At 37.6% G+C, this 23,082-nt stretch overlaps 1 protein-coding gene across 15 annotated transcripts in view; it reads left to right on the top strand.

Moving 5' to 3' along the window:
- The window catches only part of LOC5577073 (supervillin), a 953,578-nt gene that overhangs the window by 599,433 nt on the left and 331,063 nt on the right, over nucleotides 1-23,082 (top strand). For 14 of the 15 annotated variants that reach the window (XM_021840691.1, XM_021840690.1, XM_021840689.1 and 11 more), the window contains 2 exons: nucleotides 9,446-10,246; nucleotides 22,191-22,876. In XM_021840691.1, coding sequence (XP_021696383.1) covers nucleotides 9,446-10,246; nucleotides 22,191-22,876 — 1,487 coding nt within the window. The remainder of the gene's footprint in view (nucleotides 1-9,445; nucleotides 10,247-22,190; nucleotides 22,877-23,082) is intronic. The other variant, XM_021840692.1, reaches the window with a different exon arrangement.

Below are 23,082 nucleotides of genomic sequence, written 5' to 3'. Positions count from 1 at the left end.
TGCATCTCTCGCAACAGCAATGTTGTCAAAAACAGAGAGAGATGCACCGACCCATCGTCGAAGTTCAATGGAATAAGCCAAATTTGGGTTCTTTAGAGTTTACCTAACGTTCAGTCGTTTTTACCCACTACGGAGACTTCGAAACCTAACGCTGGGTAGATATTTTTTGCACTGAGTTGTTTGTTTTGCTGTTGTAAAACGGAAACTACCTTCTGATAGGTATATATCAGTTAACCCAAATTTGGATTATCCCACGGAAGAGCCGAATTGCGTCAAAAGAAGTCAAAGTTGGGTTGATTTGTGGCTCCGTGTAGTATTATCAGAATTTACCTTTACAGTACTGGGCGCCGACATCAAAGTTCGAAAATTCATTATTGGTGATCTAACGCAAAGCTAAAATGTGCAGATGGCGCTTTTCTATACTAGAGATTAGTGCTTCTTTATCAAAATTTCTAGTGATAACTTTGGAAGAAAAATCACCACAATCATTTATCTGACAAGATTTTTGCAATTTGAGGCACAGAAAGCCGTAAATATTAATTTCAATTTGAAAAACTTTGGCAACCTAACCTCACTTCTGATCGCCAATCTTTGCCATCGTTCGAAAAATCATATTCGCGCGATTCTTTTCCCTCCTCATCTGTCATCCTCAGCCAAAGTGCCTCGACCATAGTTGTGCAATGTGCATGTGTGAGTGTGTTTGCTTGTATTAGTACAGACCCTACAGACGGTGTATCAATAGCCGATTTGCTAAGAACGAATATTTGGGTAAAATCGTATAATCTAGTCAGCATTGTTATTTTTGAGTCATCTGAAAGCATTTTTCTTGGTTTTATAAGAAAAACGAAACGTAAAACTATGGAAAATTATATTGTTCTATTCTAAAGCTCTTGAGCAACTATAGGAACACATGTGCCTTTAGTAGCATTATTTCTAATTCCTGTTCCTATAGTATCATTAGCTTTACGGCGCAAGTTAAACTTCGAATCTTATTTTTTGCAAAGCTTCTATATTATTCCTATGAAGAATAGATCACAAGCTCTGGATTGATGTAGAAAAGTTCTTAATGCTATCTTTATTTAGTTTAATACTGTTTTAGTAGTGGTACTATAGCTACAATAGTGCAACTTTAAGTACATTAATGCTACTATAGCCGCAAAGGAATTTAAATTGTAATCGAAACAAATTATTTCAAACTTTTCATAAGGACTTATCAAAAATTGAGAGGCTCTCTTTGCTTTTTTGCTTCTCTTTCCAAAAACTATAAGCCATATTAAACTCTGTTGCTTTATTTTTGTATGAAACGCTAGCCAAGGACATTGTCTTTCGATATACACTACCCACCATAAGTATGGAATCGTTGCAATACTGAGTATTGCAGCACTATTAAGTTTAGCATCACCCAAAATCCAGTGATGACAGTTTTTTTCAACAAAATTAAAAAATCGCAGGGGCTCAAAGACGTATTTTTTTAAGATGACTTCAAAAATACATTGATCTAGCACTTCAGAATCACGAGATAATATTCATTTTAGGTGATGCATAACTTTTCAAGGTGCTGCAATATTCAGTATGTGTGTTGCAATATGCGATTCCATACTTATGGTGGGTAGTGTATAGTGTAAAACTTCCCAAAAGCTTTAGTATTACACTGATGAGAGAATCTCTTGAAGTTAGATGGGTTCTTTTGAAAAGTTACTAGTAATGACCTAAAACTCCCAGCAGATTTCTGGAAGCATTTTTGGAAGACAATAGACGTTCTATGCCAAAGTATTTAAAATTCCTTGATTGGACTACGTCAAGAATCTGTGGAAGATTTCTCACCAGACCCAGAAATGCTAGCGGAATATTCGAAGAAGTATTATTTGGCTTGTTTGAGTACAACATACTTAACAACGCTTTTGTTTTCTGGTTCGTTGGATAAGGACGTGCCTCTGTCTACAGCATTAGCTACAGGAATTGCTTCAGAAATCATCCAGGAATGCATAGTAATTCCTACAGAGATTTTCATAAGAATATGTCAATAGATTTTTCCAGGATTTGCTTTATGCGTTCAATCGTAAATTCTTTTGAGGCAGGCTGTTGCAATTTATCCCAGTATTAATTTAATAATTCATTTCTCCAGAGGTTCATACTAGAATACCTACAAAGGTTCCTCTATGATTTTCCTACAAAAACAGTTCCAGGAATCTATAAGAATTTCTCCTTGATTTGCTTTAGGAATTTTTCAATAAATATCTATGAGTATTTTACCAAGTATTCAAAGACTAACTAAATCTACCTTTTTGATTCCCTAATTATTATTATTTATCTTTATTTGAGTGGTTTTTCGCCCTTTGCGAGATCGCCACTTAAAAATCCTTAATTAGTATCATTTCTTCAAAAATTGTTGCAGGGTTTCTTCTCAGAATATGAGGGTTCTTCCAGGCATTTATTCAAAAAATCTTTGAGTGATTCATTAAGTTACGTCTTGAAACTTTTTCCAAAGATTTTTTTTAAGGATTCTTATGGGTTTTGTAGGAATTTATTCAGTAATATCTCCATGAATAAAAGACATAACAGAATTTCGCTGAGCGTTTGTTCAGGAATTCCATCAAGGATCCTTTCTACGATTTTTTTTAAATTTCAAATGCAGAACAGAACACATATTTTTCAATTTTTGATATTTTCATTATTCCGACAAAGTATATTTAAAATAGTAAATTAAATTTTATAAATAGTAAATTTTTAGCACATTTATCTACGCGACGCTTTTTGAATGGTCTTCTTAAATTTATTTTGTATCACCCTAAAATGGCTTGTCAACCTTTATTCTACTATCAGTATAATCATAATAATCAAATTTATAAAATGTATTAACATTTGGAGGATATTTGAAATTTGTTTATGGAAATATCGAGTTAGAGAGGTAAATTTGCGTAGGAAACCGAAACAGATTGCATCAAGTTAGAGAGGTATTGACTTACAGAGGGAACAAAGTATGCTAGATTAAAGGGACCGCGCATTCCATCGAGTTATTCCTTCGGGAATCCCTCCAATGATTGTACCAAAAATTTTCCATGAATTTATTGTACAGTATCTTGAAAGTTTCCTCAACTAACATCTACAGAAATCCCTCATAATATTTCTGCTTTGATGATAATAAATTGTCGAGCTGTTTAGTGGAATTCCTATAAGTGGTTTAGAACTAAATTCGGATTTCATTTACTTATTTCAACCAAATTTTACCTGGTGCACCAACGGTGTTCAGGGATTTTTAGTGAATAAAGAGGTCCTAGGATCATACAGCAATTTCTCCAAAATTTTGAAAATGGACTCTTCAAGAAAGCACTCCAGGGATTTTTACAAGAGGGATTCTTCAAAAAAAAAAAATTAAGCCTGCTTCGACTACGCTTTTTCCTACTTAATTTTTTTTTCAGGCATTTCTCCAATAAGTTCTTCGAGTATTCATATAGCGTTTTTTCCTCGAATCCTGCTTCGAATTTGAGATAGCGCAAGGCAATTTTTCAATTCAAATCCATTGTTGGGAATTTCAGCGGGATTTTCTTCAAATACTCTTTTGAGAAGGTTGTTAAGTATTTTACTTTGAATTCTTGAATGAATCGTTTTCGGAATTGAAGCAGCAATTTCTACAGAGATTTCTTCTATTTCCTTATGATTTAGAAAATTATTGCCTTTGCTATGTAAAATTGTAACACTGATCCAAATGCACGCCAAAGGTTTATGAATTACCGCGCATTAACTCTTCCAAAAAGTGGTGCGGGAAGTTGGTAGGACAGATAGTACATGTCCTACTCACAAAAATACCTGGATAGGACAGTCAAATAAGTGTCCTACCCATGATCATACACGAAGTGAAACCATTCCTACAGAATTTCTACGACCATATGTAGATAGATGTTCTTCGATAAATTACCATGAGCATTCCTGAAAGTATTTCTTGACAAATTAATGGGAACTGCATGGAGAAACAATTAAGAAATTTCTAAAGAATATTTGGCATATTTCATGGATTAACCGGTGGCATCTTTAACAAAGCTCGCTTGTTATACACAGCAGAAGCGAGGTACTACTGGCGATCACCGCTGATTTTCCCAAGACATTTTTGGAATAATCTGTGGTGCAATTCCTACAGAACTCCCGATTTACACTCTGTTGAACTTTTTTGCTGAATTGTAGTAAGCATTTCTGTAAGATATTCCTTTATTAATTCCTAGAAAATGACTAGATCAGACTCCCATGATTCGTAAAAGAAGAATCTATTTTAGAGAACTTCTGAAAGAATGGTTGTAGGAAATACTGAAAATGCTTGCAGAAGTGTTGAATAAATCCCAGCTAATAGGGAGTTTCTGTATAGTGATTCATTTACCAACAATGTTCAGCTTCTTAAGTAATTTAACAATTATCTCGGAAGTTCATCGGTGATATACAGTTTGCACCAATGCACAGTGATTTTTTTGCCTTTTCGTGATCGAAATGGAATACCGTCTAAACCGTTGATTTTAGTGAAAAAGTTTCTTGATTTGTAAAAGCGCTTCTTTTGGCTTTAAATCACTTAAAAGTGAGATGACACAATATTTTTTACCTAATTGAGAAAGGCGATTGGTGTCTTTAGCAAAAATACAGCACATGTTAATTAAAGACACTTTGTCAAAGTCACCAACTTTCTATCTCTTATACATTACAAGATATGTAGTTTTATCTTGATATTACCCCCAAAAATCAAAATTTCAATATAACATTTTTCTAACATATTTTGTGTTTTTTCTACAAAATTGTTTAACTATCTCTTATGATAAAATAGTTATTACTAAATAACGCAACTTTTATTTATGATGCTACTATGTGATATATTTGTTCCTTTCAAAATCTAGCGATAAAATAGAAATTTGGTGTTTTCGACAAAGTGTCTTGAATTCACATGTGCTACAACTTTACTGAAGACACCGACCGTCTATCTCAAACAAAAAAAAATAATTATCTCACTTTTAGGTGATTTAATCACCTGGCCGCTAGTGCCAAAAATAGCGCTTTTACAAATCAAGAAACTTCTCCGAACGTTAATGGGCGTTAATGGGCCATAGTTATGGAGGGTTGACTGTGTTTTTTTTCCGGTAAGCTCAGTTAAGATTGCTCGAAAATCTTTATTTCACAATTTTGTGAAGAATACAATGAAAAAAAGACAGATTCATAGCATTTTGATGTTTAAATAAGGAAATTATAGAACCATATCACTAGACTTTAAACAGTGATTTTTGAAAAAAAAAACTTCAAAATTTCGTCACAGGATTATTTTACATTACAGGTCCTCCATATTGAAAAGTATTGAGAATATTAGTTTATTATTTAAAATCGACATTGTTCGGAATATGAGTCATGTTCGGAATTTGAGATAAAACGGTACGCAGTTTGTTCTAGCTTCTGTTTGAAAAAGAATTTAAATTTTCATAAAATATGAAATCTTTATGAATAATTTGTTGATCTCATGAATGAGCTGAAGCTTTCTCAGTATTGTATTAATGATCGGCATGAAAACAGCCAAAAAAAATCTGAGCTTCCTTGGACATAAAGATTTTGTCAACGTTTGTCCTACCCATGGTTTTGAATGCGGACGGGCCTTTGTTTCTAAAGATGATTGAAAGTACTGCTTGAGATATTTCTTTCAAAGTCGGTCCAAGAGCTCCTTCAAGGATTCCTCTAAGAGATTTTTTTGGATAAAGTTTCGTGATTTCGTCTGCATTTTTCCACAGATTCTTCAAAGAATCGCGGTAGGGATTCCTTAAATAATTTCTCGAAAGATTTTTCTTGGAATGATTCATTACATTTCTTGAGAGAGTAGTCCAGTAATAGATTGCTCTATGCGTTCCTTTTGGGATTCTTCCGAAACATTATCTTGTAATTCTATCAAGACCTTCTCAGAGGTATCTTTTAGAGTTCATCCTAAGATTCCTTCAGTAATACTACCAGTAACAATTTGTTTGAAATTTGTTTTGAATTTTCTTTAGGTATTTCTCTAGAAGTTTTCCCAGGTAGTCTTAAGCGAATATATCCGTATATTCCTGTTACAATTTTCTAAAAGTTCTTTAAGGCTTTTTTTTTTTGGAGTTCCATTTAATATTTCAGAGAGGTTCTTTCAGGAATTCCACTAGGAATTCTTGCAGAATTTTCTTGAACGATTTTTTTTACGGATCCTTAAAAAATATCTCCAGTAAATTCTCTAAAGATTCCGATGAAACTCCCTCCCAATATTCTTGCAGGAATCGCTTCAGGTTCTTTTATTATTCTTCCAAGTTTCTTACAAGTAAATATTGAAGAAATCGTGCAAGAGCCAAGGCATTTATTCATGTATTTCTCCCAGGGTTCCTGCAAGAATTCCTTATATAAATTCTTTGGACATTCCTAAAGGTATGTTCAGGAATTCACCTAGGAATTTTTCCCAGCGCATTTCTTAGATTTTTCGAATATATTTTCGTGAATACTCCTAGAGAAACGCCTACTTGGATATTAACAGCAATTTCTTCAAGAATTCTTTCATAGTTTACTATGGAAATTCCGTCATAGATTTTTCTGACGGCGGTGGCGGACACGGTTCAAAAACGCTCTGACGGCGCCGCCGATAAAATAAGGTAGGGTCCATTGAAAACATCAGATTTTAAAAAAGAACATTAGTTTAGGAAGTAAACTGCCTTAACTACATTCTACAAAAGAAGTCATTGAGCAAATAGACTACCTAGTGTGTATTTTTGTCAGTATGGGAAGAAACCAAAGTTTCTGAAATTTATCAAGAACTCAACAATACTTATTCAAGATTGATATTGATTGAGATGGAGATTGATATTTTTAAATCAGAAAAAAATATGATAAAAATATCATAGCTGCTATTGTATAATAATTTCAAGGTTTCAGCAAGTTGATCGAAAGTATCTCTCCCCGGTATTAACTCGAAATTTTTAAAAATGTCGAATATGACAAATATGCGATTATGAGCAGTAAAGCACCCAAGCCTTTATACAGTGAGAGGCAAAATAAAGTGCCCACCTTACCAGTTTTCGAATTTCTCTCATTGATTTGGTTCAAATTAAAGTTAACACACCTAAATCTTTTGTGATATTTTATTTTTGATGTTCTTTTAAAGTTGCACTTACGAAATTTTGATAAAAAAAAGAATTTTACTTAAAGAAAAAGAAAATCAATTTGTATTGAAAAAAAAGTAGTGACAAAAATAAGTGCCCACTTCCTTCTTGGCCCCAGAAAAGATGATTTAAGAAAAATAAAATGCAATTTAATAGTTAATGTGTCCTCCTTTGGCCTTAAGGACTTGCTGGAGGCTCTTCGGCATGCTTTTCACCAGGTTTTGTAGGTGTTGGGGATCTAGTTCTTCCCAGGCGCGCTCCAAGGCTTCAAAATAATTATTTTTGTTGGTAACACCAGTTTTTTCAACCCTGGCATCGAGAATCGCCCACAAATTCTCGATGGGGTTGAGGTCTGGGCTTTGTGGAGGCCATTCCAGCGGTTTAATCCGACAAGACCGGAAAAAAGACTTGGTCTTCTTTCCAGTATGCTTCGGGTCGTTGTTCTAGAGAAATATGAATTTCTCTTCAAGGCCCGTCTGGATCAGCGAAACCTCCAGATTTTCCAGCAAGATGTTAATGTAGGAATCTGCCATCATTATTCCGTCGATTTTCACGAGGTTTCCTACTCCACTCCATGAAAAACACCCCCAGACCATCACATTTCCTCCTCCATGCTTCACCGTTCCTTGGATGTGGTGCTCTGCATCACACACGAGCCCGCCGCTCTCGGTTAGACAGCTCGAGCTTCAGGAGCGCCACATCCAAGGAACGGTGACGCATGGAAGTGTGATGTGATGAAATGTGATGGTCTGGGGGTGTTTTTCATGGAGTGGAGTAGGAAGCGTCGTGAAAATCGACGGAATAATGACGGCAGATTCCTACATTAACATCTTGCTGGAAAATCTGGAGGTTTCGCTGATCCAGACGGGCCTTGAAGAGAAATTCATATTTCTCTAGAACAACGACCCGAAGCATACTGGAAAGAAGACCAAGTCTTTCTTCCGGTCTTGTCGGATTAAACCGCTGGAATGGCCTCCACAAAGCCCAGACCTCAACCCCATCGAGAATTTGTGGGCGATTCTCGATGCTAGGGTTGAAAAAACTGGTGTTACCAACAAAAATAATTATTTTGAAGCCTTGGAGCGCGCCTGGGAAGAACTAGATCCACAACACCTACAAAACCTGGTGAAAAGCATGCCGAAGAGCCTCCAGCAAGTCCTTAAGGCCAAAGGAGGACACATTAACTATTAAATTGCTTTTTATTTTTCTTAAATCATCTTTTCTGGGGCCAAGAAGGAAGTGGGCACTTATTTTTGTCACTACTTTTTTTTCAATACAAATTGATTTTCTTTTTCTTTAAGTAAAATTCTTTTTTTAATCAAAATTTCGTAAGTGCAACTTTAAAAGAACATCAAAAATAAAATATCACAAAAGATTTAGGTGTGTTAACTTTAATTTGAACCAAATCAATGAGAGAAATTCGAAAACTGGTAAGGTGGGCACTTTATTTTGCCTCTCACTGTACGTAATTGTAACTTGATGTTCGACATTTCGCCCCATGGCTGGTTTCTTTGTAGTTTGAACGGAAATATGGTTTATCTGATACTAACAAAAAGTGGATTACTTGAAATAGCAGTTCTACTGGAAGATAAGAGATGCTGGCTCAACCTATGGCAAATTAGGCTTAAATTGCTATGCTATTAGCTTTACAGGTGTTTATGGCTTCCATGTAAATATTTAGTATTATAGGTAATTATTATGATCGGTGGAACGAAGCTCGCAAAATAATTAATTTTCCTTTCCGCTGTTTACCCTCTGTTGTAAATATGTTTCAACCTTAACTTCTACATGTTCTTGGTGCTGGATAGCCCACATTTTCCGTATTCTCTGTTGATAGCTTGCTGACTGTATGGACTGTAATTTAACGGTTGTGGTAGTCCCTTATCTCTAGCTCTCTCTATTCTATCCTGTACCGCGTGTGTTGCTTCTACCGATATTGATGGTGTTCTTATCCCCCCCAGTAGTGAAAGAGTGTGTGCCCACCACCCACAGCCCCCCCTTGCAAATTTCTCCCGCTCAATCAGTAAGCACTAACCATGATTCGTTTTTCCATCCGATCTCTCTCTGTTTATTCTCGCTCTCCGCTCTCCGTCGAAACGTGTGCCGATATCAAAATATAAACAACGGGAAACACGCTTACCAACACCACCACCAAAACCTTCTCACTTACACACACTCACTGTACCGCCTATTGAACCAACACCATCACCACGTGTCCGACTACGTTTGTGTGCGTGTTGCGTGCTGACGATTTGTGTACATCGCACACTGTGATACCGCGCGCGCACCAATACTCGTGTGCTTTTTATCAGCTGGCGTCGGAACAGGCGTCGTTTCACCCAACGGCGAAGACGCCCACCAGCAGCAACGCTTGAAAGCTTCGGCGTTCGCAGCGCCATCCAGTGTTCGGATTCGGAAACTGCTTTCGCCGAACAATAACAATATCATCGGCCTTTCGAATCGCATCTCGCCAACGATGAATACCGGAAACCGAGCAGCATTGACGTCGGCCAAAATACGTGATCCCGTGCCGAAACCGAGACTCGTTCCCACAATAACTGCCGTCAGTATGAAGCAGAAACTGAAGGAGACTACCGAAACCATTCTCAAACTGGGGAACGCCGACATTAATCGCAACAGCAAAAAGGCGCCAAAGCCCATCACCCTAACTAACCCTGCCTCCGATAACGGAAATGATCTGCTGAATGGGAATACTCCCACTAACACCAATAACAATCCCGAACCCATCCACACGACGACGATAACATCAAAAACGGCCAGTGGTGGGGAGGCTTTTTTGCAACGAATCCCTTCTTCGACCACTGAACCGGGGGCCAACCAAGGGGAAGGGATTCCGATCCTGCAGCGACGACCTCCCCAACTTAATTCCATCATCGAGTCCTACGGCAGCAGTCTGGAATCTCCGCCGTCCCCAAGGATGCGAACCTCCACCATGAAGTCCGGAATGAGAAAGCCCCTGGTGGGCCTCGAGAAGGACATGGGTGGGCTGAGTCCGGTCAGGAGGAGCAACGGAACGGAAGGCGAGCGGGACAAGTCGGCCAGGAGGAAGTCGAACCTGAACCGGGCCCTGCACGAGGAATCCACCGAGACACGTGAGTATCCATCCGAGAATGGGAACATATGCGGAGTCAGGTGCTGGTCATTGTTGTGCGCGTTATGATGATTTCCTAACCCTTGTGAGATGAGATTTCTTTTCAGTTGCAAATGCGATGTTTTGTATCGATTCATTTTAAATTTCATCAATGTTTTTTTTTAACTAGTTCTAATTAAATGTGTGTCATTTAATGTACTGTTGATGTTGTAGATGTCGTTTTTGAAGTAGATTTCTTTGTATTAAATTTAGTTGCATGGCGAGATGTAAATTTATTAATTGTTTTCAACATTAGCATATTTTGTTATTTTATGTACTACATTCTACATCCATCATGGAAGACTAATGTCGAATTCGTTTTTGTTCAGTTCCAACCTAGGTTCGCACTAGTTCCAACCTAACTGCTGTCAAAACGTTTTTTTATTCGCTCAGGTTGGACCTAGTTTCGCACTAGTTCCAACCCCAAAACTGATAGGTTCGCACTGTGATAAATCACGGTTTCATGACTGGGTTCACCAATACAACTTCATACGAATTGTCAAGATTGTAACAACAAGAACTGTTCTTCAGTACAAACCAACAAAAAAACATCCAAAATGCAAAATTGTGTGCTTGCGGTTACGCTTGCTGCTTCCGAGGTAAAATTATTTGAATCAGAATCTGAATCAATTTAACTCGAAACTCCTGCCAGTGAGGTGCAGATTTGGTTTTATCAGTTATTTCGAAAAAAAAATATAATTAAGCGAAAGCGTGTGGGCAATTTTATGAACGACGTGGTGGAGAACTACATGGTATGGATAAAAAGGTAGTATGTACCGTAATCCGGGGTCAAATTGATCACTGGAATGATCAGTAGGTAAATTCCGGCGAACAATTTCTTCGAAGAGCAGTAATTTTCTTCCATTACTCGCCAGCAAGAAATTTTTTTTTTCGAAGAAAATACGCGCCGGAATTCGTCTACAAATTAGTTGTTTAATGTTTCGTTAACATCACAGACATGTCATATTTTCTACTTTATAAACATCTAATGATGATTTTGAACTACAGTCGACTCTCCACAACTCGATATATGCTATAAATAGATGGATTTATCGGTAACTTCGAATTTCTTTACATAGTGCTCTACTTAGGTCGATATTCCCGTAACTCGATATCTCCACTAGTCGCTGTCACGTTAGAGGTAAATGTCTCCATAACTCGATATTTATTTTAAAATACTAGTTCTTGTTTGGAGGTTGAAGCACAGACAAACAGACGTAACACTTAGAACAAATCCTGATCAAAATCATAGTCACGATGACATGTACGCCCAATGCTAAAATCGCTGTGTTTGGCCGATGGACCAACAGATGGCGGTAGTGTGTAAACGTCAAACGCGAACAAAAACGATGCGAGCGCTGCGAGTGGTGGATTGGCCACCTACCATATATTTGAATCGGTCGTTAAAAAGGTGGTCGATGGACATCGGTGAGAGTGTGACGTCTGTTTGTCTGTGGTTGAAGGTTTGGAGGAATAAATCCTTGTAAGTTGTAATAAAAGTTCAAAACATTAACAAATAAAATTATTGATTGTCAGTAAAGTAACGTGATTTTACAAAAAAAAAGTTTTCAAATAATAGTTTTTAAAATACTTTTACCAAATAATATTGCCTTCTTAAGGATGTGATCATTAATGTATTGGAAATACAGAAATTTGTTCCACAGACAAACAGACGTCACACTCTCACCGATGTCCATCGACCACCTTTTTAACGACCGATTCAAATATACAGTATTGGACAAAACATATGCAACTTTTTCGGTTTTCCATACAAAATGACCAACTTTGGTAAGCTAGATCTCAGTTATTTATGGACCGATTCGTATGAAATTTTCACAGAACATCAGACATAACTTGAATTTCCACATATATTTTTGAGTGATTTTTCCAATCACGAGTTCAAAAGCAGTAACGGTTTAACTAAAGTGAATTTTTTGACAATTTTTTATAATTTATTTAACTAAATACATTGAAGTGATAGCTTGATGGTATCTTCAGCAAAGTTGTAGATGTTGACGAGATGAACAAGTTTGCTAGATACAGTTGTTGTGTAGGGCTAATAGATTTTGAGATAAATAGTTTTGAATTTTTTGACGAAAATTTCACTTTAGTTAAATTGTTATTACTTTTAAACTCGTGATTGGAAAAATTATTCAAAAATATATGTTGAAATTCAAGTTATGTCTGATGCCTTTTGAAAATTTCATTCGAATCGGTCCATTAATAACTGAGATCTAGCTTACCAAAGTTGATTATTTTGTATGGAAAATCGAAAAAGTTGCAAATGTTTTGTCCAATACTGTATGGTAGGTGGCCAATCCACCACTCGCAGCGCTCGCATCGTTTTTGTTCGCGTTTGACGTTTACACACTACCGCCATCTGTTGGTCCATCGGCCAAACACACCGATTTTAGCATTGGGCGTACATGTCATCGTGACTATGATTTTGATCAGGATTTGTTCTAAGTGTTACGTCTGTTTGTCTGTGTTTGTTCCTTTAATTTTGGGATTGTGTCCCTATAGTCTACAACTCAATAATTCTTTAAGCCGATGGTCTCTTGGATATCGAGTTATGGAGATTCCAAAGGATGGCATAACAAAAGTTGTGAAACGTGCCTTGCGATGTGATCAATATGCCCCCGGATTACGGTATATGCATTTGTATACAATTTGAGTACAGAATTATTTTATTCTAGTTTCGACGAAATTTCCGCCTGTAAAAAGCAACAGCTGAAATTATTGTCATGAGATTTGCGCAGTTTTGGAAACGGATACGAAATAGTAGTTTACGGAACAAGTTGCAGAATGATGATTTTTACAGCACGCGTCGTAAATTTATCATACGAGGCTTGCCGAGTGCTGTAAAAATCGAGTTCTGCAACGAGTTACGTACAACATTTTTTGCAATTTCGTAGAAGATCACTTGACGGTATCAAAAATTGTATCGGAATGCATAAACCATAATTTTACAATTTCTGAATTTCTTTTGTAATGATTCTTTACGCAACTTAAAACAGTTGCGTAATGAGAAAGCGTTGCGTAATGAATCTTTACAGCACTGGTTTCAGTTGCGTAATAACTATTCCCGCACTGCATAATAATATAATACTTATAATATTTATTGTATTTTTGTGTTAGCTTGGTAAAAACGGCAAACACAGGTTGAACAAGAATATTATAGCGAAGCAACGTTTGACAAGACAGCTCCGCGTGATGGCACACACACCAACACACGGTTTGACAAATTAACCTGAAAACGTTTTTTTATTCTGGAGTCAGGTTAACACTAACCCAGGTTTAAAAACGAAAACGACATAAATTGCATTTCACGCATACACATTAAATTGCAATACAGTTTTATTCGCAGATAGCAAAATTCCTGAGCACAATGATTCAGATTGTGTTCGAGTATTTTACAATAATCACTTCTTACTATAATCCTGGAGCAAATCTAGGGAAGGCTCTTGCTCAGTGAACTTAGTCCTTGAATATTTCAAAATTTCACTGGACATATGAGGTAGTTTTAAAAAGCTTCCCCTGAAGCTTCAAATTACTTCTGTATAAGACTTCTCCTTCTGTATAAGACATCCCCTTGGAAGCTCTAAGAAGTTTCTCACTGAAGCATTGAAAACGCCTTTCGAAGGCTTCAAAACGCTTCGAGTTGCTTCCAAAATTTTGCTCGTTATCTAATTTTGGGATCTCCCAGAAGCTTCGAAAAGCTTTTTACTAAAGTTTTAGAACGGATCTTTCAAAACTCCCATATAGCTTATTCCGAAAGTTACAGGGATTAACAAAGATTCAATAATGAACTTCGAACAGCTTAGGAATGCTACGCAAGATATTGTAATTTCTTAAAAATGCTTCAAAATCATCAAAAGCTATATAAGCATAAGCATAAGCATAAGCATAGATGACTGTACAATTCGTAGTTGCTACTCCGTGATTGACCAGAACAATCGAAGTTGCACAGGGAATTAATGAATGGGGCTTGGGATTAGCTTACCATTCTTCAATGTGCACAAATCGAGAGCTCAAATTTAAAAGTCAATAACGGCGCCGGCCACGTCCTTACGGTCATCGGGGAAGGGAAGGAATGTTAGTGTGACTACCGTTGTTACTAGAGACCGAGATCACCTCTGCATCTCCACGGTTGTCATGGAGAGGATATTGGGTTAGTGGGATAAGGTAAAGATCTGGGAGTCACCAATGTTTGGTGATGCGAGCCATGATATAATCACGCCTAACCGGATTCGCGAAATAATTCGATAATCGCATTAAACGCCGAACAAGTGTTCGTCACTCGCCCACGCAAGAGCAAGCGACGCGATCAATAGATCAAACACTACTAGCGATCCGCGGCGCTTTTTCATTTCTCTGAGCGAACGACGCGCGACAAGTTTGATCCTGCCCCCATCGCCCGCCCCCGCAGGAGCAAGCGTCAAGGTCGAAGGATCAAACACTACTTACGAACCGATCACTTTTTCACCGCTTCACTACCGACGCGCGATATGTTTGATCCTGCCCTCATCACCCGCCCCAGCAGGAGCAAGTGTCAAGGTCGAAGGATCAAACACTACTCTATTCAAAAGATGTTTTTATTAATGACGAAAACTGAAAATTACATGTATATATTTTAAATTATATGAAACAGGAATAATGCCGGCACTTGTAGTGACGAACTATACATAGTTTGTTTGAAAATTACATATGAGTATTACTGTGCATTTTGTCTCGATATGGTACAAGTTTTAAAAAATACGTCAACATTCACAATGTCGAACAATTCAAAAGATAATTTTTAATAACGTATAAAAGAGACAAATATATGTATATTGAAATTGTATGAGAAAACAACATAATGCCGACACTTATAGTGACGAACCATACAAAGTTTGTTTTAAAATTACTTAAAAGTTACGCTTTCAAGAAAATATGTGTTATCACAAGAATGAAACGAACTCACCAGTTGGTAATCCATCCTCGACTGAACACAAAACTGATACTGACAGCAAAACTTCTTGGCGTCCCGAAAACAAACCGTCTTGCTTGTGCCTTCCAAATACCTACCCAGCAAGACGCTCCAAAACAGAAAAAAAAATCTTAGGAGCCGAAAACACGCGCGAAACCGTGAGCCAAATCTATCGGACGACGCAAAACCGAACTGTCCTGCTTGGGCTTCACGAAGCACTACCCAGCAAGACGCTTGAAAACAGGAAAAAAAAAATCTCCGGCGACGAAAACATGCGCGAAACCGTGAGCCAAATTTATCGGACGACGCAAAACCGAACTGTCCTGCTTGGGCTTCACGAAGCACTACCGCTTCAAAATCATCAAAAGCTATAGTTACAAAATGCATTCCTTTCTTCTTCTGTCGGGTGTGGGATCACTGCGTCCATTTTTTAGGACTATTGTGATATACCCTATTACTCTATGTACACAATGTTTTCCAGTAGCAAATGTGCCTCCGGAATACTTTGCGCATTTGACTGAACTTTGAACCATCTGCCATTGATGGGCAGAAGTCCTAGGTTGCAGTGTTGTAGTTCCCCCAATCTGGCGTGATCAGCCTAATAAAGCTAACCACCTCCCTGGGGGATGCGTTCCAAATATCAGCTGGCTGTAAGTAGTGCTTGCCAAATATTTTGAACCTACGATGGATGTGTGCACTGCAAGAGCAGAGAAGGTGTTGTGAGGTTTCGTCCGTCTCGTCACAGAAACGGCAATTTGTGTTTTGGACGACACCGATCTTGTATAAGTGGTATCTGCTTGGGCAGTGACCAGTTATTAGACCGATGTATGTTCTGAGATCCCTTTTGTTGAGACCTATAAGGTTTTGTGTTTGTGTCGTGTTTATTGTTACGAACCTTTTGGACTGATTCGCATTGGAAACTGTATTCCAATTTGATTGAATTTGACCGAACAACCAGTTGTTCAATTCCGTGTTTAGTGCAGAGTTTGAAATGCCAAGGAATGGCTCTGGACCAATGAACATATTGGTTGATCCATTCCTTGCTAGCTGATCGGCAATTTCGGCAAAATGCATACTTCGCGAGGTTAGTGCCTATGAAGTTTTGGTGCAATCTTAGAAGTTAGATTCCAAACTGTTTCATCTTAATATTCCGAGAAAACTTTTTTCTGAAGCTTCAAAAACTTTCTCTTATGTCGTTTTTAGGAACTGGGTCGGTGATCAACACATAAACAAACCAACGTCAAGCAAATTGTAGTTCGGTCGAACCTGAACCGGGTTGGGTTGAAACTGTGATTCAGAACGGGTTGTTCCAGTTCCAACCTAGGTTCAAAAACGAATTCGACATTGGAAACTCCAAACTTTCCCCCGAACCACCAAACTTCTCTACAAGTTTAAACATGTTTGTCATGAGGACTTCAAATTGCTGCACGAAGATTTTTTCGCTTCGTAAACTTTCACTTTGATTTTTAGGAAGCTTGAAGGGCTTGCAAAACAGCTTTCCAATTAAATTCCAAGAATAAAACTAACTAGAACTGATAAACAAAGCAGTATCTTCTTCTAAATGTTTCAAGAAGTTTGTCCTAGAAGCCTTAAACCACAGACAAACAGACGTAACAGCTAGAAAAATTAGTGAAGCGATTCAAAACATAGTCCCGCGAATATTTTCACCCAATACTAAAAACACTGCATTTGGCCAACCGAGAACCAGGTAGTGCGCAAACGTCAAACTCGAATAAATGCGATGCAAGCGCCACGGGTGAGCCGTTAGCCAACTACCGTTCATTACAATTGCGCGCTATTGTGCCGTACAATGAAAATAATTTGAGTGTTACGTCTGTTTGTCGGATCTTAAACTGTTCCGTCATAAAACGTCCTTATGATTCTCCCAGATGATTCTAGAATTCTAGAATCCCAGAAGAAATCCTAAAACGCTCAAAAATTTTCCACTATGATTCAAAACATTCTTCCAAGTGCTTCAAAAAACTACCAGGAAAGTTAAAAACTGAATGTATTTGAAGGCATTTACCGAAACTTTTCTAAAGCTTCAAACAATGTTTTGCATCTGTTGTTCCAGGAAGCTGCTCTTAGAATTTACAACAAAAATTTTCTCACAAACTCTTCTAGTAAGCTGCAAATACCTCTGAAGTACAGCTTTTAAAAGCTTCTCTAATAATCTTGAAAGAACTTCTGCCAGAATCATAAGCAAGCTTCTCTCAGAAGTTTCCTAAAGCTTGTTTCAGAAGTTCCAAATAAATTCTCTAGAAGTTTGAAATAGAATCAGCTTTTCTGAGACGTTTCGAAGAGTGTCTGAAAACTTCTCCCAGAATCTTCATGAAAAGAGCTTAGCTTAGAAGTTTCAATGAGTTTCTCTTAGAAGCTTCAACAAGCTTCTATCAGAAGCTTCAAAAAACTTTCCTCAGAAGCTTCAAAGGGATTCTCTTAAAAGCGTCAAAGAGTTTCTCAAAGAAGACTTTCTACAGTAATCTCAAACAGCTTCTCTTAGAAATTCCGAAGAGCATATTTTAGTAACTCCCAAGAGCCTATCTCAGAAGCTTCAAGGAATTTTCCTTCAATTTTTCAAACAGTTTCTCTCAGAAGCTTCAATAAGTTTCATCTAGACGATTCAAAAGACTTCTCTCAGTAGCTTCCAAAGGCTTCTCTCACAAGCTTCACAAATCTTCTCTCAGATGCTTCAAAGAGCTTTACTAGAAAGCTTCGCTCAGAAGCTTTACAAAGTTTCACATAACTGTTCTCAGAAGCTCCAAATAGCTGAACTAAATAGCTGAAACGAACTTCTTTCAGAAACGTGAAAGCACTTCTCTAGGAAGTTTCAAAGTGGTTCTCCTAGAAACTTCAAAAAAATTTCAGAAGCTTTGGAAAACTTCTCTCGAAAGCTTCAAAAAGCTTCTCTCAAAAACTCCAAAGAGCATTCAGTAGTTTCAAAGAACTTTTCCTTGGTAATTTCGAAGAATTTCTCAGAAGCTTTAAGAATATCTCAAAAACAACAAGATGTTTCACTTTGAAGCTAAAAAAACTTACCTTAAAAAGCTTTTCTTAGAAGCTTCAAGGAACCTCTCTCAGAAGTTTCAAAGAGCTTATGCAGATGTTTTAGAAAGCTTTTCCCTGGTGCTTCAGAAGCTGCAAAACTTTTATCTGAAGTTTCTGAATAACTTCTCAGAAAACATTAAAGTTTTTCGCAGAGGCATAACAGAGCTTCTCGCGGAAGCATCAATAAAAAAAACCTAATCTTTATAAAACTTTGTAGAGCTTGTCTCAGAACCTTTACTAAGAAGTGTCTGAAAGCTTTTCCAAAAAGATTCTTCCAAAAGTTTTTCTGAGATACCAACTTCTAGGATTTCCCACCATTTCGAAATAGTTTTTTATATAAAAATTTTTAAAAAAATTTTCCCAGGAACTGTAAAAATGTTTTCTGTAAGCATTAAAAAGCTTTGAAGCGCTTCTCTCAAAAACATCATCAAGAGTCTCTCAAAAACTTTATGTAGGTGCTCTATGAAACTTCAGAAAGCTTAACTCAAAAGCTCAAGAAAAGTTCTCTTAAAAGCTTCAATAAGCTTACCAAATATACTTTACGCACTTGTCTTAAAAGCTTTGGAGAGTTTTTTTTTTAATCTTCAAAGAGCTTTTCTCAAAAACTTCAACAAAGCTACAAAACACTCTACAAAACTTCCACGATTTCATAAGCTTCTCTCAGAAAGTTCTGAAATCTTCTCACAGGAATATCATTCTTTCGAAAACTTCATGAAGATGAAGATCCCTAAGAAGCTTCAAAGAATTTCAATCAGAAGACTCCAAGATCTTTACTCAGACGCTCAAATAGCTTCTCACAGAAGCTTCGAAGAGCTTCTCACATAAGCTTCAAAAAGCTTCTCAGCAGTTTCCAAATAATACTCTCAGAATCTTCAAAGAGCTTAACAGCTTCAGATAATTCAAAAAGTAAGGTACTCGGGGGCAAGTGGGACATAAAAAAACGATAGCTCAAACAAATTGTTCAATAAAATTTTCAAATATCAATATTTCTCAAATCCAACAGCACAATCACATTTTGGCAACATATTTGCTAGTGTTTGCATGAATTTGATCGAATAATTTCGAAATAGTGAAAGTTTTAGAATGAGCCATTAGACGCCGTTACCTCGCTAAACGGGGCAAGAGGGACACATCCAGTTTCATGCGTCAGTCCATATCAGTAGGTCAACCATTACAATAATAGGATTGATAAATCGTAGATTTTTAATTTTGAGTACATTTTTGATGGACATAAGGGATCAACCATAAATTACGTAACGCTTTAGGAAGAAAACGTTTGTTTAATAGAGTATCACATCGCACTTAATATTAACTGAAAATTCCTGAATATAAGCGTAAGAAGGAGTAAAACTTGTTCAAAATATAAGATTTATAAGTTATTAATTAAAAGTAGCACATAAACTTTCAATAATTCAATAATTGAAATTATAAATATGTTCTGTTATTACTTATATGCATGGCTGAAAACCACTTAATGTGGTGGAATTGTTTTCCGTTACTACTAAATTTGGAATAAATAACAAATGAAGTTCAATTAAAATAGAAAAGTAATCGTTGTCATGATGCATTTCAAATTTCATCTCTGTCTTTGTTCAATTTAGAATTCGTATTTCAAAAATAAAAATTAAATTAAAAATAAAGAAGAATTACACATTTGTTCTACCTTTTATGCAATTACGTAATTTAAGATTGATCTTTTTTGATAATAATCATTTGTTTGAATGTGTAATGCTACTCTGTAAGAAAATGTTTGATACGTGTAGGAAAAGTTTTGATTCTGGTGCTTGTTTTGATAAGTCCCACTTACCCCGGGTATAAAGATATTCTGAGGTAAGTTAGACCATCAAAAATTTCATATGAAATGATAACAAAATACCGGTTCATCTTTAGAAGCTTGTAATGATACTTAAAATTGTTGCTTACTGATGGATATTCGATTTAGAACACATTTATTTTTTTGCGTGTCAATGCAAGACGTGAAACGTATCACAATTTTCATGCAAGTTGAAAATGGCGCTGAATTGATAACTGTAACATCGCGTTACATGAACCACATGGTAATAAAAATAACAATATTTTTTGTACTTAATACATACCTTGTCATTGTATCTTCAACATTCCAGAAAAATACCCCCATGAAAAACTTTTCCAAAGTGAGCTATGACGGAACGTCCCACTTACTCCAGATTCTCACTTGCCTCACAGCTTAACATTTTAGTTGTCGCGCGAATTTTTGTTACGCGAGTATTCGCGCTTTGTACTATGTACAACATGTTTGGTTTTTCATGTTCAATATGAAATACCTACCTCGGGTCTAGATTAAATATAGAAAAGCCATCTTCGACGAAGTTGTTTAGGAGATCAAGGGCTGACATGCGGTGGTTATTCAGTTTCGGAATTCTCCAGTAGGCGGAGCTAGTGTGCCTGAAAGTTTTATTTTGCAAAAATCCCAGTAGCCTGACCACTTGGAAAAATGGCTTCTTCGGCAAAGTTTTTCGGTAGCTTTAAAAAAATAAAGCTTAAAAGGGCTATTTGAGCCAAGAAATTTGAGATTTCATCACCAGGCGGCGCTAGTGAGCATGGAAATTTTGTTTTGGAGATATCTTAGGATCCTGAAAATTTAGAAGGATGCCGACTTCGGCGCCGCCTGGCAGAGTTTCTTGGCTCAATTAATGTTAGACTTTGAGCTACTTAACAACTTTGTCGAAAACGCCATCTTTCTAAATGGACAGGCTCCTGAGATATCTGCAAAACAAAAATAAAAGTTATATGCACCCTAGAGCAACCTAGCAGTCCAGAACAACTTCACTGAAGACCCAATTTTGAGATATATATCGATTTTAAATTTTAGTCTACTCGAACTGTATTGATTGATTGACTCTTTATTATTGGGAAATTCAGCCCGAGGCTGATTCATCCCCGTCGATATGGAGCGTTCATTATTATGCGACTTCTAAGTACATTTGTTGATTTTACCGTATTATAAAGGGCCATACTGTAAACAAAAACTGTTGAGTATTGTTCTTAAAAAGGTTCTTGAGGAATATATTTTGGTTTGGTGTCGATATATATCTTTGTTATAAAATGATATCATATAAATCACAGCTATTATACAAAGTACAACAGCGCGACAGCCCGAAGGTTAAAAACTTTACTGGAAGAGTTTTTTTTTTTTTTAATATTATTTCTAGGTAAAATTCGAAATCGGAACTTCAAGATAGCAATCGGCAAGCTTTCCAAACATCTTCAAAATGCTTCCTCACGAAACAAAAAAAAAAATAGCAAAGTTCAATGTAGCTTCTCTCAGTATCTTTTGCTTCAGATGCTTCAAAAGGAGTTTCCAAGTTTTCTTCTTGCTGGCATTAACGTCCTCACTGGGACAAACCCTGCTTCTCAGCTTAGTGTTCTTATGAGCACTTCCACAGTTATTAACTGAGAGCTTTCTATGCCAAAGTTCCGTTTTCGCATTCGTATATCGTGTGGCAGGTACGATGATACTCTATGCCCAGGGAAGTCAAGGAAATTTCCTTTACGAAAAGATCCTGGACGGACCAGGAATCGAACCCAGACACCTTCGGAATGGCTTTGCTTTGTAGCCGCGGACTCTGTCCACTCGGCTAAGGAAGGTTTTCAAGTTTTGAAGGTTTAAAATATTTGTACCTAAACATTTTTTTGATATTCATAAAAGAACATGAAGGAAAACCTAGTGTTCTTACACTTGAATCAAATCATCGATCAACCTCATCCTCATCCTCCAAACGATAACTCCATTCCCACCACATTAACCTTTTTTGTTGCTCCCATTTGTATAGATGTCGTCAGCAAACCATTACCCCACCCATCTGAGGTAAAATTGCCCAGTTTCTAACTCCTCTCCGTCTCATTTTAGGACACTCGTCATCGGAACGGCACCGCAACCGCAGCAAATCCGGAAGTACCCCACTCTCCAGCCCGGAAATCGTTGCTTCCAAACAGCCCATCGCAACTTCCCCGCCGGCCATCGTTGCCAACGGCAATGCCAACATCACCCGTACTCTTCCGGCTGTTCCGGCTGCAAGGACCGTGACGTCTCCCAGCAAACTGGTCCGGAAGGCGGAGAAATCCATCACACCCGAAGCCTCAACGGCACCGCTTTCTTCGTCGTCGTCCTCCTCATCCTCCTCCACAACGGCGATGACCGAGCTGGCGCCAATCCCGACACAATCCTCAATCACGTCCGTAGCCACAACGGAAGCCACGGCTCCAAGTCCAGTGGCCTCGTCCTCCTCAACAACCCCATCACCGGCCTTATCGTTCGAAACGTCGGTGTCCAGAATTTCGCCGTCACCGGTGCCCTCGGCATCCCTGGCAACCTTCGTGGTGGAATCGTCCAGCTCCAGTGGTACCTTGTCAGCCAGAGAGGACTTGCCACGTGATAGCAGCAGTAGCAACACGGTAGATAATAGTAGAGTAGATAGCAGAATTTCCGCAGCAGAACCGCAGGAGGAAGCACTGCCGGATTCGCCACTGCCCGTGGTGTCACAATATTCTAAATTTAGCCAAATGTTGAAATCACCCACTTTGGAGAAGCACGAGGTAAGAAATATACCATTAAGATATCGATACCTACTTGAATCATATGAGTACTTTTTGGTCAGGGCTGGTACCTGGCCTTTTTTAAAAGACTTGGTCTCTTAATGCAAGTCTCTTAAATGTCTCTATATAACGGATGGTCTCTAAAGTGTCTATTATGACCAAAACGGTCTCTAAAGTCGCTTTTTTCCTGCTACAGAGTAGTGCTT

The sequence above is a fragment of the Aedes aegypti genome, chromosome 2 (assembly GCF_002204515.2).
Source record: "Aedes aegypti strain LVP_AGWG chromosome 2, AaegL5.0 Primary Assembly, whole genome shotgun sequence".
Lineage (NCBI taxonomy): Eukaryota > Metazoa > Arthropoda > Insecta > Diptera > Culicidae > Aedes > Aedes aegypti.
This window is presented reverse-complemented; position numbering and strand designations above follow the sequence as displayed.